General features: G+C 38.2%; 2 protein-coding genes and 2 pseudogenes across 2 annotated transcripts; 1 reads left to right on the top strand and 3 right to left on the bottom strand.

Annotated features, from left to right (window-relative positions):
* Nucleotides 1-540: 540 nt before the first annotated feature.
* On the bottom strand, nt 541-1,487 carry LOC130688090 (uncharacterized). The gene is made up of 2 exons (XM_057511083.2): nt 1,248-1,487; nt 541-1,099 (listed from the first exon to the last, which is right to left on the bottom strand). The coding sequence occupies exons 1-2, from the start codon at nt 1,470-1,472 to the stop codon at nt 677-679; spliced, it is 648 nt and encodes a 215-aa protein (XP_057367066.1). The 5' UTR covers nt 1,473-1,487; the 3' UTR covers nt 541-676.
* A 1,454-nt stretch (nt 1,488-2,941) lies between these two features.
* LOC130688088 (elongation factor Ts, mitochondrial-like) lies at nt 2,942-4,349 on the bottom strand. The gene is made up of 6 exons (XM_057511082.2): nt 4,105-4,349; nt 3,910-4,032; nt 3,730-3,855; nt 3,503-3,675; nt 3,274-3,440; nt 2,942-3,186 (listed from the first exon to the last, which is right to left on the bottom strand). The coding sequence occupies exons 1-6, from the start codon at nt 4,270-4,272 to the stop codon at nt 3,011-3,013; spliced, it is 933 nt and encodes a 310-aa protein (XP_057367065.1). The 5' UTR covers nt 4,273-4,349; the 3' UTR covers nt 2,942-3,010.
* Nucleotides 4,350-8,384: 4,035 nt separating this feature from the next.
* LOC130688073 (4-aminobutyrate aminotransferase, mitochondrial-like) lies at nt 8,385-11,228 on the top strand (annotated as a pseudogene).
* A 4,675-nt stretch (nt 11,229-15,903) lies between these two features.
* On the bottom strand, nt 15,904-17,920 carry LOC130688072 (thyrotropin-releasing hormone-degrading ectoenzyme-like; annotated as a pseudogene).
* Between the last annotated feature and the right edge of the window lie 896 nt (nt 17,921-18,816).

Below are 18,816 nucleotides of genomic sequence, written 5' to 3'. Positions count from 1 at the left end.
GATTGATCTGATTATTCTTTATTTCGTGTGATTTCCCAAACAGTTGGTTCTACGACTGTAAAAAAAAATGGAAACTGCACGTTGAAATTCGAACTCTGAACACACCTAAATCCAAAAGAGTTTGCAGGTTGCTTAAATACCGTTTTCATGAAAGCCGGATTGTTTTAATTGCATAGTTGAAATAAAATACGTAGAATTGAAAAGAATTTTCCAAACCAAGTGATAGTGAAAACGTGCTGAAAGAGAATCATGTAAAATTACGCGATAGTAATAGAGCTAAAGTTCGTACAATCTAGTGTCATTGTCTTCAAAAATGTTATTACCTATTTATGCAGGCAATAGACTCCGATTGTTCATCGAGGCAAAAGCACGCGATTTATTGACAGACATTTAAGACATCCTGAGGCAAGTTTTTGCTTCCGTCCTTACAACTTGTAAACTGAAAATTACACAAGGGTCACTCGGTATTTTGAGTGTTTTCAAACGTTCGCCTGTCACTTACAAATTAGCATGATGGTCTAACTGGGACCACAGACAAGAAAGGAACATCTGATTTATTGTGGTTACTCTGGTACAGATAAGCGCATATAAGTGACAATAAATAAGAGTCGCCAAACGTTTTACAAGAAAAAGGAAAAACAAGGTTCACAAATTTGAATCTTCATAAGTCCCAAAATCATGGAGAAACTATTTCTGTTATCGTTGTTGTGGAAACGGGTAAACTTAGAGCTTCCGACGTTTCAACTGGTATTGGTGAACTTTCCTCGCTGTTTTCAATAGCCGGAACTTGCTCAGCCGGTACCGTATCGACTGATGGTTCTGATGACGTGGTCGGCTTTACAGCTGAATCATCCGGAGTGGCATTGGAGGAATTAATATCCGCAACCTGTTCTACTTCTTCAGATGCTTTGCGACTGTTCATCGAAAAGGCCTCTTTATCATAAACATCGGCTTCTTTTGAGCGCACATTATTGTTGGCATCATCTTCTTGTCCGTTAATAATTTCTTCGCCCTCTTCGAAATTCGATGGCGAATCTTCGAGTTCAATTTTATTGGCCCAAGAATTGATTAAACGTTCTTCATTTTCACTTCGGGCAGTCTAAATTTCAATTATTTACAGAAATTCTATTATATCACATATTTTAATAAATGAAATAAATAAATAATAGCATGTCATTGATATTGATATCCCAACAGAATCAACCAGCCGTAAACTTTACAGAAAGAGAAATCAGCAGTCGCCTTACCTGGCGTAGATTACTAGTTGCAAAGCCTCCGTCGAATGTCTTCGTTAAATTTAATTTTCTAGTCCATAAGAAGACACATGTGCCGAATAATATTCCTATGGATACATATTGTAAGTTACTGAAACGACGAGACATTCCAAGGAAGCCAAACTTGTTCCAGCCTCTCTGTTCAAACGGCTTGTTGGAACTGTTGCCATTCACGGCTGGCGACGGGAATCTGGGCATTTTACTTGTTGATGCAAACGCATTTTTGGAATTCTCTTTCCAGGGGACAGTGACTTCGAATACCGGAAAATGCGCCTTCGGGCAGTTGATTGTCCTCCACCGATGGCAGCTATTTTCTCACGACTGGGAACACCTGGTGTGCTTTTACTTGAGTTTCTTCTTTTTACACACATAAAACGTTCGGTGATATTGCAGTGTTTTAGAGATTGGTTATTTACAAATTATTGTTTGCTTGCGAGCTGCCCCCGAACTAGAAGCAATGGCTTAACAAAATGTTTCTGATATTTGGATGGGTAGCCAACAGTGAAATACGCAAGGAACAATACAATACAAGGTGGGCGTTGGATAACATTTTCACAACAGTGGTTAACAAAGCAACGGTTATATGCCAATGCAATTGCTACCGCCTGCAGCTCGTGGTGAGGCAAACAGCATTTGCATTTAGATAGAAAAGCAGATCAACAGTAAGTCACCGCCGCAGTTGGCAAAAGTGTAAACGCCAACCATCTAGAGAAGAAGCTTCTTCGCTAGGCTTGATATTGGTCTTACCAAATAAATTTTTACTGAGAATGAGTAGAAAATCGACCAATCTTTTCGATTGGTGGCTTTTCCAAGTAAGCAATGTTATGAAAATATGATAATGCGTTTAATTTTGCGTCTTTGATCAGTTTAATACATCTTCTGTTATTGAGCAACAATTTTGAAATATGAGATGGACTTACATAGCACGACTTGACAAGTTTGGTTACCGGCATAGCACGCATCTCTTTCTTGTCCGACCTGCGTTGTACTTCGTTTATTCGTAAATTTTGTTTTGTTTTATTTTGCCGAAACAAAAATATTTGGCGACGCAGAAAATTTGTTTCCCATTCAGTCCAGCTTTTCCTTTGCAACAGTTTTTTTTCGAAGATTAGTGCAAAATGAAACAGTTTGGTAGTTGCCAAAGCTATGATCAAGATTACGGAGAACTTTACCTACAGCGAGTCTAACGCCGATTAGGAGTACCCAACTCGAAAATCAAATTGAATTTCGATTATTTTGAGCCGTTCTCCTCTCATGGAAATTGTAGCAAAGGGGAGATTTTTCATTCGTGATTGTGATACAATTTGCCATGAAATAAGATACGAAAAAGAGGAAACTAAGATACATTGTTACTTAAATAACGGCTCTAAAACTTCTTATGGATGGGCGCATTGTAGGCACACATTCAAAGTTCGCAGTTCGTATGAAACGAAAAGAGCTGTTGCAGACACTTCAGAACGACACAAAATGGAAAGATTCCGAAAGCGCGGGATTTTACGAAGACGTTGTCACACATTACAACTCACAAAATACCTGCGTCATACGAAGAAAAAAAAATCGGAATCGCTATTTAGATGATGGTAATATACAAAACTTTATTAATTTAAATTTTGTCTGACTAAATGTTTGCATCATTCGAGAAACCAAATGAAATTCAGCGAGTTGCATATTAACTAAAAATGAATATCTTGCAAACTAAATTAGAGGTCTGTCTCCTCTGATTTGGTTTCATGACGTCAGCATACGGATTCACCGCATTCAAAACGCAGGAAAGCTTTGATTTTCCATCCGACATGGTCCAAAACTTCTCGCACAGTATACTCTGGATGAGCAAGAAATTCTTGGTGGTAAAGCGCTGCTTCCTCTTCGTTTGAAGAATTGCCTTCTTTTTCCAAACTTTGCGGGTTCATTCCTTAGAAGTTAACATAACCAATTAGAATGCTATTTACAAAATTCTGAATCACAATTTTAGGAAAAAAAACCAAAACAAAAAACAAACCAATAATGTGTTGGCATAACTGTTTGGGCAGTTTTTCAATATCGATAATTTCTTTTAACTCATCCTGTTCGGATGAAACCTGGCCTTCTTCGTAAGCAATCACTGCTGCATATTTGCCTAAGGAAGACCCATCGAGCATCTGCTCTGGATGGGTAGATGAAGCAAACCTACAGTGAAGCATAGTAAGAAAATTGTTTGGTGCCTCCAATAGAACATTGTAATGTATTACTTAATGTTCGAGTTAGTTGAACAAAGTGCAGCTCCTCGACGAGCAGCCATATTTTCCCCAATTAGACCAATGTTAAGTGCAAGAAAATCTGAAAGTTTGGAATCAGAGTTGTTATTTAGCTGCAATGCTCCTAACTGTTCAGAACTAAATCCTAGTCGGATTATAGGTGTTTCCTGCACAACCGGTGATTAGTTATTTTGAAATCTGTTAACTTAGAAGAATGTTACTTGAAGAACATCTGAGGATAAAAGTGTTTCTAATGAATTCTTAAAACATGCCCTAGTAGTTTGTGTTACTACTGACTGGAATTTTTCATTTTTTGAAACAAAATCTGTTTCACAATTCACCTCCACCTAAATAAATTAAATTGATAATCTGAAGGCCTGAGGTGTAATATTTCCTATTACCATTGCAGCACATTTTGTATTTAAAATAATTCCTACAAGTCCATTTGGAGTTGAACGATTCTGAAGCTTTGCTGCTTTAGCCCATCCTTGAGACTGTGCTTGTGCATGTAGCCAGTTTTCTGCCTTAGAAAGATAATATACTTATCATTACGACATTTCTAATGAAATTTAAGTCTACTTGGTGAGCTGTAATACCTTTTCAATATCATTGTTGTTCATTTCCAATGCTTTTTTACAATTCGTGATAGCATATCCAGTTTTTTTCCTTAGTGTTGACAGTAAAGACTGACTGGCTGTCATATTTTTGCTGGTGCGAAAAGAAATATTGGAAGTACAATGAAACAATCGCCGAAACATATTCATGGTATAGATATGTGACTATTAAGACGAAAAGTGTAGCCAGTCACAATTGGTTTAGTCACGAAACTTCTTCAATTACACTCGACGATTCTCACTTAGCGGCAAGAGAAAACACGTTATCGTCTGCAAGAAGGAATCGGCCCCGAACCAATCGTTGGGTTTTATCCCAATCAGGGTAAGCATTTTGGGGCATCGGAGGAAGAGGGGAAAATATTTTCACCTTGAACTAAATGGGTATTCAATACCCGAATGAAACCACTCGATTAACGCCGTAACATAACCGATCAAATAAAATGCTCCGAAAGAAATCCACTATTTCCCATTCTACCCGCCAACCCGATTTCCACCCTGAACCTTTTACACAGCCACCGTCTTTAAAAGTGGTGCCGGGTATTTCAGAGCAAATCCTGATTTTTGCCCTTCGACCCCGGTTCATGAAGTGATCCCCGTTGTGCCCCGAACAGTTTTTTTTCGAAGAAGAGTGGGCCTTCGATTTGAGCAAAGCGGGCCCGATCCCTATCAGCAAGTAACATCATGCATTCAACCAACATGGTCTCACTACGTATGTACTAAGTAGTACAGTTAATATATTTTGCCCAGAGATAGCATTTTTAAAATAATCGGTGTTCTCCTTTTTGTGCAGGATAATGTACATAGTTGCGGATGCATTTTTCCCCTATGGCAGAGTCATAGAAACCTGGTTCCTCCACGCCGTATGGTAAATGCTATACGGGTATGCTGGGACTCGTGGTTGAAACTTCAGCGATTTTGTGGGCGGAGTTGGCCTTTGTAAAGAGCCATCTGTTGAGTAGATTTAGAGATATCCTGATATCCTATAGTAAAATGATAAGGAGGCGTCATTTAATACCAGCAGAACGGTCCAGTGGATAGAACTCCTGATTGCAATGCGGGAAACCGGAGTTCGAATCCAGTATCAGTCTTATTTTTCCCTTTCGTAACGTAAGCTGGCTACGCGCGGCGCTAGGTTCCACTTTCTATCGTTTTTTCCACTCATTCCAATTCTATATTAATTACTAAACAATGGAAAGTGGAGCACGGTTTGGATATTAGGCCTGTCTGGCAATTTAGTTTTTGGAGCAGGAGGTATTGCGCGCTGACAGGCCGTTTTTATAATACGCAGACTTGCCGCGCCGATCAATTTTCCGATCGCGATCTCCGATCCGATCTTTTGAGTTTGATCGGATCGGGCGATCCGATCAAACTGCGAAAGATCGGATCGGCGATCAAATTTTGCCGATCATTTTTAGCGATCATTTTTGTGCAGCATCTAACGGTAAAAATTTACACTGTTTCGCGAAAATAGCATTGGCTGTCACAGCGACAGTCACTGGCGGCCATTGAGGGTGAACACTAAACAGTTTCCTTCAATTGGCATTCGCAAAAATAGCAGTGAAATAGAACCCTGCGGCTGAAAATCTACAGCTAGATGGCGAAAAGTTTGATCGCTAAAAACGATCGGATCGCGATCAATTTTTTGGGATCGCCGATCTTTTTCAAAAGATCGGATCGGCGATCAATTTTTTGATCGGGGATCGGATCGGCGATCAATTTTTGATCGCGATCGCGGCAAGTCTGATAATACGCCATGCTTGAAAGACACGCTTGACTTGGCCATCCGACTACTCCAAGTACAAACCGCTGGAGGGATGTTCTACAGTTGCTGATTCCTTTTCAACTTCCCCTCGTTTTTGCGCGTCTGCTATGATTGGCTGTCGAAATTTTTACAGAAATTATGTCATTGATTGTTTTCATGTAGTACTCCACAAAAGCCGCTAGGGCGCCTTTTAGAGGCCAGAATTCAACCACGAGTCCCAGCATACCCGTATAGCATTTACCATACAGCGTGGAGGAACCAGGTTTCTATGACTCTGCCTATGGTCAAAATGATAAACGCGCGGCGCTATAGTCAATTGTTTTTTTGGAATGTTGTCTGCTTGAAATTATTCCACGGGTACGGCACGTTAAAACTTAGTTTTCCACGCGGAAATGTGGAAAAAACCCTTAAAATTAAAAATTAAAGTTATAATTAAATTAAGTTAACTAAACGAAAACCGAAGAAATAAATTTGTTTAACTTAGCTTAGTTAATTTTTGGGATTTTCTGTCTAAGACGGATATTAAAATTCTCTAGTCACAACCAAACTGTAAATATTTACCTACAATTACAATTTTTTACACCTATTTACACTTTTTACAATTTGAACTGGGCACCGTAAGAAAATGGTTGCCATAATGGTTTGTCTAGAACCACTTTTTCAAACGTAATTTTGGGGTTAAATGTAGCACCTTAAAAGTATGGTTCAAACAAACTTGTTCCTGGGATCACCAGCAACAAAAATATTATAACGATTTCATGTTTTGACGAAGATTAAGCATCAAACGATCAATGCAAAGCTTCGTCTTTTTCACACACCCCATCCCCTTTAATAATTATTTACGAGGAAAAATAAACAGTCAAAATTGACAAATTATGTATCAATCGATAGCTCTTATCAAGAGCTATCTAATTCAATAAAATTTATGTTAAATTTTTCAAAAAGGAAAAAGTTTAACCTTAACATCTATTTTTTTTATCAGTTGCGCCCATTACAACCTAAGATCGAAAAACAACAAAAATACATTTTGCCTTTAAGATTTTTTCCATTTGAAAATGTTGATAACAATTAACCAAAAATTGATAGTCCTTACCAAGGGCTATTTATTGTAATTAATGAACTAATTCTTGTAATTAGTTTTGCTGACAAATAATTAAAAAATTGTTTCTCTTTTATTCATTTATTTCAATTACCATAACTATTGTACATACATTGTATATATCAGCCTGCATTCGGTAGCCGGAGAAATAGGACCTGGAGAAATAGGACCCGAAGATTTAGGACCTACAAATATGAAATATGACCTGGAGAAATAGGACCTGGAGGAATAGGACCCAATCTTCAAACATTTTTTGAAGGGTCCTATTTCTCCATATTGAGGGTCCTATTTCTCCAGCCTTAAAGTCCTATTTCTCCATCATAAAAATCAATGTACAATTGGTTTTCCTATATGTTGAAAAAAAAACCGAACGGCCTATATTGGTTTCTGCACTCCAAACACCGTTATCAATATGACGCCTCTTCACTGCATTATAACTTTTTTTTTTAAATTTACATTCATAATATTTTTGCAGGATTATATGCTTTTTCTATTGCTTTTTTGAGCTCATTTAATAGAAAAGTAATTTTGTTTACACAGTATTTGAATTTTTGCATTTTACATTTTCTTACTGGTGTTTTCAGGCCTACCATCACCCGCCCTTTACTAGTGTCACTATTCACTTTTTTTTTTCTTCGTGCCTCAATAAGGATTCTTGGGAGGGCGCATAAGTACCTCTTAATACACAGATAACTAAGAAAATTATTACATAAAAATAATTTAATAAACGTTAATTTCATAATAAAACACTGTTTGCCCTTGCGCAAAATATTGTTTTTTACGATATATATGGCAACGGTTACTACAAGCAGACGACTGTTGCAAGCTCGAAGTGTCAACATCCTACAATTCTATGAATCGTTGAAGTTGCTTATTGTAAGCGGTGTTTGTTTGACAGGTAAGTGGCTAGTTTCAGTAAAATAAAAAAAAATTTTATTTCCTAGGTTTGGCAGTTTTGGTACATTTCAAATTCATGTTGGCATTAGCACCACAGAAGAAAAAAATTTACTTGGAAGGAAAGGTATTTAAAGTATAGACATAATTTTATTAATTGCATTTGGAAATTTGACACAGATTACTAATCCGAAATGTTTCTTAGGTGGTTACTTTCAAGGAGAATCATGAAACTAGAGATGATTTACCATGAACCATTTGGGAACCAACTTGTTAGCTGCCTTATAACTATCATCCTTCTGGTAATCTAGATGTTCACAGTTTTTTGTTTGTGAAATTTATGTGATCATTTTTCTTATCGTTCAGATGAAATAACAGCATTACGGCTGTTAGTTACGTCAAGACATTCATCTCAAGATGCAAGTACTGAGCTTTAACGGATTTCAATTTATAGAACCACGACATCCAATTCTGTTGTTGAGGAGAAAACCAACTACACACCCAGCTATGAATGGTAAGATATGTGTAAGTGAATCTAAATTAATTTTATTTTTATGATTTAAAGGCTTTTCGTTCTTCCGTTCACGTTCAAGGCTACAACTCATCGAATCGGACTTTTATAAGCATGCCATAAAATATCTCGCCATTTTTAATTGAATCATTTGTTCTAGGTCTTAGTCATTGGTGAAGAAAACCACTTGCCTTACATGAGGCCACCACTATCGCGTAAGAATTGTGGTTCAGTGACGATCCCGAAGTGTCAAACAAACTGAAGTTTAAGCAGTGGAACGGAAAAAAGTGAAGGTGATTGTCTAAAGTTATAATTTTGTGTTGCGCTATTTTAATGAATGTGACCTATTTTTGGATCCAGTTTGTTCTTCGATCAGGATGAATTCTACTGCAGTCCAGTGGAATTAGTTGCCAAAGAAAATGGTGGTGTTTCAGTTGTGCGAGGACATCATGTAGTTAAACTGGACATTGCTGGTCGCAAAGCCGAGTTAGATGACGGCCTTACCATCACCTACCACAAGTGCCTTATTGCCACAGGTGAATTTCTTTCGTATTTATCTAAAATTTAAGTACTCGATAATTATAACTTTTTGGAATGTTGAAAAACTTTTATAATCTTCCTACTAGATAGTATCTGAGAGCCATTGTTTAATTATCATTTCAGTTAGACGCATTTTCAACTATTAACTACCTTAATTTATTATCGTCTTAGGTGGCAAACCCTAACATCCAGCAGGAATAAAGATGGTAAAAACCCGGATTCGTTCCATGTTGTTCATTCTTGTTGCATGCTATATTATATGTTATTGTTCGTTTTTCTTGTTCGTAATTTTCATTCATCAAACCTGAGTTTTTTTTTCTTTCTTAGTTTTGGAAGCAGTTGAAAGGCCCGCAAAGTAAAACAACAGTTATTCGACTTTCTCCATCAGCAACAACAGCAGCCTGAGCAACGGCCGCATAGCAGTGTGAAAAAAAGTGAAAAAAATTCAAGTCAGTTGCCATTTTTCTTTATACTATTTGCCATACTTTGTGTTAACGTCATAAGACTTTAAATTACCAAATTTATCTTTGCAGATCTCGGACGTAGTGCAGTTGTTCGCCGATTATTCGAAGAGCATACGAAACTATTTATACGATGTCGATGGCAATATTCTGCTTGATGTTTACACTCAAACCTCTTCAGTTCCATTGGGTTACAACCACCCTGAATTATTAGATGTCAAGATAAGGAAAACATCAGAACGTAATTGAATTGATTATTTACCTGTCTGGGCAACATCAAAATTTTAATTTATATTTCTCAAAGATTCATAAACCGACCTGCCCTCGGTGTATTTCCTGGTGAAAATTATCCTCAGCGAGTCCAGAATTCTCTGTTACGTATTGCTCCCAAAGGCCATACAGAGGTAAGTTGTAGCTCCTTAATTGTTCCGACCTATTGCAAATAATAAAAAATATATTTAAAGGTAACGACTATGGCGTGTGGATCGTGCTCAAACGAAAATGCGTACAAGGCAATTTTCGTTTGGTATCGCCGGAAACAGAGGGGAGATAAGTCATATACCCCAGAGGAGAAGACGAGTTGCGTAATGAACCAATTGCCTGGTGTTTCTGACCTGACTGTTATGTCTTTCAAAGGTATTTAGAAACACATTACAATGTTGAATCAATATTAAATTAAAGCCTTTTGTAACGAAGCCAAATAGACATCTTCAACATATATTTCTTCTCGATGTCTTTATTACTCATCAAGGGTGAACATATTAATTGCACCGCAACATACGCAGCGCGGGTGATCTAGATGAACACCTGCAAGATGATTCACGCAGGCGATACGTCATCAATATCACGCCATATTGAACGCGTCTTTTAATTGGTCAACCGCGTGCAGCCTACAAGCTCCTCCCAATCACGCCACTTTGCAATATGCAAAGTTCCGTGGTTAACCCAGCATCTGAGGAAGATCAGACTAGAACTTGCAGCCGATTCGAGTAGTTGCCTGAAAGCATTTATATTACTTTATTAATGTTATGCTTGAATTTGTGCCTTTTACTTAACATTTTATTCGCCGAGTCAGTCCAGTAAAATTGTTTAGACTTAGAATTATTCGCGGTGATTCGACTGTCTAGTTCCATTTGTTTTGAACTATTGTTTGTGTATCGCTCTCGTGGAAGTTGCGTATCACGCCCGCCTTGTGTCGTTTTTCTTCTCGTTCTCTATACGTGTGATCACGGTAAGACCCAATTATATTTGTTTCTTTTGACTTGTTTCTTGAATGTTTCTTCTTCTTCTTTGTTCTTTGTCTTTTTAACTCTTATGTCTTAGCTGATATAATACATACATCATTGTGGGTAAAACGCCTCGAGTTCAATTTACATTTATTTGTCTTAATCCGTAAAGTCCATCATCCCACACGGGAAGATGCTTTACACTTTGCTCTGTTACAAAAGGCGCTTTCCACGACAGAACGTTTGGTACGTTAATCACGACTCATACCAAGCCAGTCCATAAACTGGACATTCCTACAAAGGACTGGCCAATTGGAACCTTCCCTCGCCACAAGGTTAGTTTTAAAATTTCAATTAGGCTCAAACTGTTACCTGATCTCATATTTCTTGTAATGTTAGTATCCGTTGGAAGTATTTGTGCGTGAAAATGAGGAAGAAGATCGTCGCTGTTTGGCGGAAGTTGAAGAGCTTTTTGATCGGTACAACAAATGTAAATAATATGCTTACCTGGATTTAGTTCGTCTGTTGCTACCGAAGTCAAATCGAAAAAGTTTTTTTTGAATTTTTTGTTTAATTATTTGTATTTTGTAAAAATAAATGATATGTAAATCAATTACCAAAAATTTATGGTTTTATTTTAATTTAAACAAATTTTCTTGCGTCCTTTGGCTGCCGCGATCCGGACATTCCGCGGATGTTCCAATACGTACGTTCACTGAACGTACGGATTTGCCACCCTGCAGACGGCCAACTAAGGACGTCCGTAGTACTCCCAAATAAGGACGTTACCAGGACTTCCAATTAATTACGTCCGTAGGACGTCCTCCAGTGGACGTCCCTAAAACCGGACATTAGGACATCCTGGTGACGTACATCTGCCGTCAGAATGGGACGTCCCGATCGGCCAGCCAGGACGTAGATGAGATGTCCCTGGGACGGACAAAGGCTAGTAGGGTATGTATGTGCTATAATCTTTTTATTTAAGGAAGGCAAGCCAGCATATGTCATCCAATTTCAGGGGAAAAGCAGGACTCTGATAAAATGAAAGCTCAACTTAAACGGAAGTTAGATAAGTTGGAGAAGAAGAAACTAAACAAACAAAGGAAAAATAACAGATGCCAAGGTAAACTTTGATTTCGACAAAAAAAAATAGACCTTCAACTAATTTTACTTTTCTGTATTATAACATAAAAGAATACTAAGCGCAATAGGTTAAAAAAAAATGTGGAATTCATTGCGAGCTTGATAAACCAATTAGGAAAGAGAATAAAATCAACATCACAAACAAGAAAAAAGTTGGTTGAACGCATCGAAGAACAAGAAAAGAGAAAGGAACAACAACAGAAAAGGGATAAATCAACATTAAGAAAACGAAAAATGAAAGGAAAGCATAAACTGAATAAACTAGCGAAAAAAACAAACTTATCGTATGAATTGCCGATATTGACATGGATGAGCTGCCTCGTGTGTCATTATTTACAAGCCGTGCCATGATAGTTTTGTATAACAATACACTGGCATGCCTTCCATGATCCGAGCGGAACTCATTATTTTCGTTCTTGCCACGTAGGTCTCTATTTATGGTTTTGCGGCAAATATTTTTTTTATTAAAAAATGTGCTTGTCTTAAATTATATATATATAATTTTTTTTATTATTTATCAGTGTATTAAGGAGTACTTAGGGGAAAGCATGCCCCTCGTCTCCGGGAATTCGCATGGAATAAGGATATCAGCCAGAGGGGAGGGCGATACTAGGACTGAAAACGCCACTAACGAAAGGTCAAGGGCAAAAAATCAAACACTGTGTAAAAATAAATATAACTTTTATACATGAGCTGTGTAAAGCAATAAATAATGCGTGTAATCACGCAAAAAAAATACAAATATGATTTTAAATAAAAAAGTTATGATGGACTGATTACACGAGCAATTGATAACGTGGTTTGGAGTGCGGAAAACTACATAAGCCATCCGGTTCTTCCTTTATAACAGCGGGCATTAAGGCTATTTCCTAAGGAGAAATAAGACCAATACTAAGGAGAAATAGGACCCTTATGATGGAGAAATAGGACCATTCAAATTATGTTTGAAGATTGGGTCCTAATTCTCCGGGTCCTATTTCTCCAGGTTCTATTTTGAGGTCCTAAATCTCCGGGTCCTATTCTCCAGGTCCTATTTCTCCGGCAATCCTGCATTCAACCCAGTCTTCTTCTGTGCAGGGAAACAGATAAATCAATTTTTTCGGTTCCAACTGTGACCGCCTCAAGTGATGGCGAACGGGATGTTTTTTTTCACCCAACCATATACATGCCAAGAGCAGAGAGAGTTGACGCCAACGTTTTTTAGTTCCATTCTAGATTTGCCTTTACCGTTTAATGAATCCGTCCCGCTCACCGAATTGAATATGCCTTTTTATCCTTTCGTAGATTGTTTAGCACTAGGAATTCTTTCGTGATGGTTTCCCGTTTTATACGGTAGGACAGAGAGCAGAGTTTTGGGTCAAAGTGAGTTTAGCATGTGCAAAGAATTGAAAGTCAGGCGAGAGGAAGCTGGCTTGATCGCTAGGGTAATAAAATTAGAAAGTGGGTCATCCGGAAATAGGGCCAAAATAGGTCAACGGGTGAAAGATAGGGCAATAAAAGGACACGTTAGATTTTATTTGGTCGGCGGATCCTTACAATATATTCAAGGTATCGTGAAACAGCGCTTGTTGGAAGAACCAGGACCGCGATGACATCCGCTCCCAATTCAGGGGCAATCTAATGAACATTTTTTATCAATATAAAACAATGGACTATAATTTTATAGATAAAGAAAAAAACCTTACTGAGAACAATATTGCAACAATTGAAACGTTGCGTTTCGGGGTTTCAAGTTTATTTTAAAATTGGCACCAAGACATTACAAAGATACACAACTAGTCTATGCGACGACTACGAAGGGTCTCTCTTTTGGGAAGCTCGGGCGGGGGTTTTATACCGCGCTTTTGCTTGGGGACGCTAAGGTTAGCGTTGGTAATAAAGCAGCGAACCGGTGTCAAAAGGGAAACGAGGTTAGCAGATAAGCTTGGTGTCGTTGACACCTCGGTCAACCGGAAGAAGGTAATAAAAGGGGAGATCGTAGCGAAAAGGTCGACTGAGGTAGAAAGATAGCAAGGGCAATATGCGAGTTGAGTTGAGCTTGAAGTCCTTACAATATTCTCAAATAACGTGGCAAGTGTAACGAAGCCAATATACATCTTCAACTTATATGCCCTTTCTGTAGTATCTTTAATAAGTAATTAGTATAAAACATGTCAATTGCAACAACATATACACGCAACACGGGTGACCTAGATGAACAACTGCTAGCTAGCTGACGCATTCATGTGTCATCAGCATCACGCCACTTATAAAACATTTGATTGGCGGCACGGGCGACGCCCATCATCGGACCATTATCACGCCATTTAAACATCTTTGATTGGTGGCAAATACTCGCACAGCAACTCACCAATTTGCCAATATGCAAGGTTTAATCGTGAACCCAAAATATGGGAAAGATCAGACAAGAACTTGCATCTGAGTAAAGTAGTCGCCTGAATTTGTTCTTGTTGCGCTTATCTTTGGTTAGTAGTATTGTGTAGTAACTTGTACGTTTTAGTGTGAACTTATTTGCCTACAGGAATTTTACAACCTTTTGCAGATGCTCGTAACTTTTTTATCTTCTATTTTTATCACTGGAGCTTATAATTTATATTTATTTGTTTCAACCAGTTAAAAAAAAAGTAATTTTATTAATTGCTTTAATTTGCATCTGTTCAAAGTTAGTTATTCTTGGACAGTGCATTTGTCCTCTTCTTGACATTTGTTCAATCTATTTTGATTGTGAGTTGCCTTAGTGAGCGTGAGGTTATCTCGTTCGCTTCCGTGTCGATTTCTTTCCGCTACCTACTCGTGTTATCACGGTAAGACTTGGTCATAATTGTCTCTCTTACTCTCTTTAGTTTCCCTACTGTATCTTTATTTTCTTTCTATGTCTTGCTTCTTGTAGTATGCTTCACTCAGAATAATAAATCCATCATTGTGGGAAATACGCCTCCGAGCTCGTTTTTATTTCTTATTGTCTTAATACAGTAAAGTCAGTCTCCCCACACGGGAAGATGCTTTACACAAGCCCTTCAATAAACCAGATATCTGAACTAAAATTCAACTACTACTTAGTTTAACTGAGAACAGGGCAAACTAGAAAACTAAATTCCCCCAACAAGATGTTACCAGGTTTCCAAAACACTGACGAGCAATCTCATGAACAATAGTGATTGCAAAAATGGCCTTTTCTATTTGATCAGTTGCTTCACTTCCCTGAAGGAAAGCAGAATCACTCCTGGAAGACAAAGCAAACGAGCTGGGTCCAGTTACTGATATCAATCAGCTACGACTTGCCTAGAGAAAAATTTTACTTCTGTATTCTGAGTTAAATTGTGATATTGTGGTGTTGGGTTGATTTGATTACGTGCTATGTCATTTATTCCTTCCAGTGCAACACTGGTATTCCTTACGTTAACTTTCTCCTGCGTTGAGGGATGCTAAAAGTATTTGTTTTAATGAAACAAGTAATTAATTTATAAATAAGCAGAAAGGTGCTTAAGGTTGAGGTTTCTCTTGTGTCTACCAAATTCGTCTACCATATAATACTTCCGCGGGTTGAATTGAATCTGAATTTGTCATGCTGTTGAGATTAAATGCTATTTTTATTGTAATGCTGTTTAGCCATTCCTAATCGGTAATCCCGGAAGACTGTTTAGTACGCGTTTTCAGTAGCGGGACAAAGGGCACAGTTTCGATTTTTAATTTCATAAAAATTGCGAATTTGCGAAATTGCCCATTGGAAAAGTGTATTACCGTTCACCGAAGCCTAAATACTGAAACTAATAAGTTCTCGGTTGGAGTGCACAAATAATTAAGTACCTAGCTCACATATTCACAACCAGTAACTTGTATATTCAATATTCTAGGATGGCTATCAGCAGAATTGATTGTATAGACTTTTTCCAAGCTACAGCGACTGGCTCGCGTGGTATCTACAAAGTACAAAATTACGGATGTAGTTACAGGGCCAGCCACTGCGCTCCGGAGACAATTATACGAAGAGTTTGTGCATATATCTGTTGTTGATGCACAGATTTAATTTCTTACGTTTCTTTATTTTCGTTATTTAACAATTGCTCGTGAGTCATCAGTGACAAGTTCTAGCCATTCCATATTGTTGTTTATCGCAGTCATTATACGACTGAAACCTCCGTATTCTAGCTGGTTTTTGAAATGGGGACCCACCACGAAGCTGACGGCCGATGTGAGATGTCCTTTGGTGGCGAATCCGAGTTTTTGAATGGCCTCTATGATAAGAAAAGTTGCGGATTGTGTATAGTTCTTTTAACGTTTTGAGTGATTTCTGTTACTTGGCTGATATTCATTATTCCGATTTTGTTGCGGTGAACGTGAAACAGAGGATAGCCGGGCTGTTGTGTCTATGTTTTTATTATTCGGGCAACATTCATCAGCCCTGAAAAAGTATGCGTTTGACGGGCTTCTTGATTGATGAGGTTCCACAGATCTGTGCTAGTTACACTTCCGCGTTAACTATTCAAATAAAAAATTTGGATAATCCTAAGATAATTATGCAATTAAAAAAAATTAGTAAAACTTGTTATTTGTTGTGATTTTACGTATGACAGACTGGGACGCCTCTTCGCCAGCAAAGCTCCTAGCCATACGGAAAATTGCGGCACCTGTCCAAGTGAGATATGTCTTCGTTAAACTCAAAAGCTCGGATATGTAGATTTTTTGCTGGTTACCTTTTGCGTAAGCGATGATGTCGAATTTCTTATCGACACTTGGACAACGGCTAGCTGGAGCACTCAAAGCGAACTGAGTGCTTAACAACACTCGTCATGATCTCTTGAAGGATAACGAGTATTAGTATTTCGTATTCAAAACCGGAGGCAACCTCGGATCGGAAAGGGCAGAGATGCGTTCTGACAAAGTTGGAAGCCATTATCAACAGACAACGTATACCTGGACCAGAATAGGTGATCCGAACAGGGCCGCGAGTCCTTCGATCGTCCAAATATCATCCCATGACGTAGAGCTAAGGACCTTACCGAACCACTGATGAGCTAATTCGTGAACGATGGTAGTACCAACTTAGACTTGTCTATATTGTCATAACTTATTTGTATTAAATACGCATAGACTAATACATCAATCAGTGACAATAACTATCATGATCTTCTCACTAGAACCAACAAAAGGGATGAAACAGAAGAATTTTACCTGAACTTGGAGAAACACAATGAAGACCTCTTGGGAAACCAATGGCACTAACGGAGTTTAGACAACTCCGGGAGCTCCTCCAATAGAGACTTCTCGAACGGGGTTTCACAGCAGTGTTTTATCCTGCTGCGCGAAGTTTTATCACAGCCCTTCCGGACTCCGTATCTCTGTATCTCTATTAGGGTAGCATTCTTCTGGTAAGTTCTTTCCCCCGGTTGCAGCGTAGTCCAAGGAGCAGGTGACTCATCTCTGTTTAGAGATAACCACTCTTCTATTTCTACTTGCGACAATATCATCGACCGTCTCGTCGACCAACAGATTCTTTTCATTGTGAATTATAAGCCTCCAATTGTCCATGGCTTTACCTTCTTCGTATCCAGGTAAGGCAACCACGTCCAGTTTGGGTAACGAATATGGGACGCCTAGGTAACTTTAGTATTTGTTAAACGCATTGGATATCAAGTTGAGGGCAAAATGTAAATGGCCGAGTCGGTGCAGATGCGTTCACAATCACACGGTGACGTTCTTTATCCGTGTCAAATGTGTCCCTAACCTAGTTATCAACCGTAGCCCTATCACATTTAGACAAGCAGATGGAGCGTTAAGAATAAAATGTTAATGCATTATGTAGATAATTTCGCTGTTGTTTTAAGTACATGTGTGTAGAACGTTTCAGCGGTATATTAACGATGCTTTTAGAGTAAAATTATTTCCTAGCATTAGCTGAAAAGTGACTTTCTTTGCTGGCTCGTCTATGCAAGGCAATAACCTGCAAGCTATTAAATAAATGAAAGAATTTATCAAAAACTTTTTCCTCAATAACGTTTAGATTTTTTGTAATAGTGTACCGTGAATTGCTTCAAATTGTGTGGCGCAATCGTCCTGTTATTTTTCAATCAGTTTTGTATGGTTTTTACGAAACATTATTTAAATTACCTCTTGTAACAATCGTAGTTATTGCAAATTGGTACGTAGCAGAGAAGAGTCCATTGTTACTCTCGTAGTTGTTGCCGGTATACACAATCCAATGCGATAATAAGCTCCCTTTTTCAACACTTCTCTCAAGAGAATGCTGCTCAACTGCTTCTGGCTGTCCGCGTGATGATCGAGCGCAATGCTGGTACCATCTGCGTTCGTATAGTGATCGATCGATTGGCGGTGAAATAGGACTGAAAGGAAATAGGACTGGAGAAATAGGACTGGAAATTTTCAGTCCTATTTCTCCGGTAGAAATAGGACTGGGAGAAATAGGACTGACTTTTTAAAACTATTAGGACAGTCCTATTTCTCCATGCCAGCAGTCCTATTTCTCCTCGGCGTCAATCCTATTTCTCCTTAGAAATAGTCCTATTTATTTTATTTTGTTCCAGTAGGAACGATATGCCTCCAATCCGGTACGCAACATTTTGCGTAAGAGCGTCGGGTTATATCCATTTCCCTTTGTAAAAAGCCGATGGTGTTAACTCATAACTTAAATGGTTCACCAAACATTTACCTTTTATCCTATTTTAATTTAAATTGCAGGGGACCATTAAATATGTTATATCTAATATAGTTCATTTAATAAAATACTACAACGGCCACACCAGAAATATTTATTAAATTTTTCTTACTTTTTAGTGCATAAATAACTTTTCCAGTTGCACTCATGTTGTACTTGCTCATACAACTATCAGCAACGATTAACAAGCAAGTCTTACCATATCGGTAGCGCTCTAACTTGTGACAAGGGTAGGCTTGTGTTCGATTCTCCGTGGTTACATTTCTTCTGAGGTTTTTAATAACATTTGCGGTTAAGTTTACTATGAATAGTAGAAGAATGTTAATGAATCTTCGCCTGTATGAAAGCTAGTTCCTCCCCAGGAGCAAGAAGAACTGTTGAGATA

The sequence above is a fragment of the Daphnia carinata genome, chromosome 8 (genome assembly GCF_022539665.2).
Source record: "Daphnia carinata strain CSIRO-1 chromosome 8, CSIRO_AGI_Dcar_HiC_V3, whole genome shotgun sequence".
In the NCBI taxonomy this organism is placed as follows: Eukaryota; Metazoa; Arthropoda; class Branchiopoda; order Diplostraca; family Daphniidae; genus Daphnia; species Daphnia carinata.
Note: the sequence above shows the minus strand (reverse complement) of the source record. Positions and strands in the feature narration are given on the sequence as shown.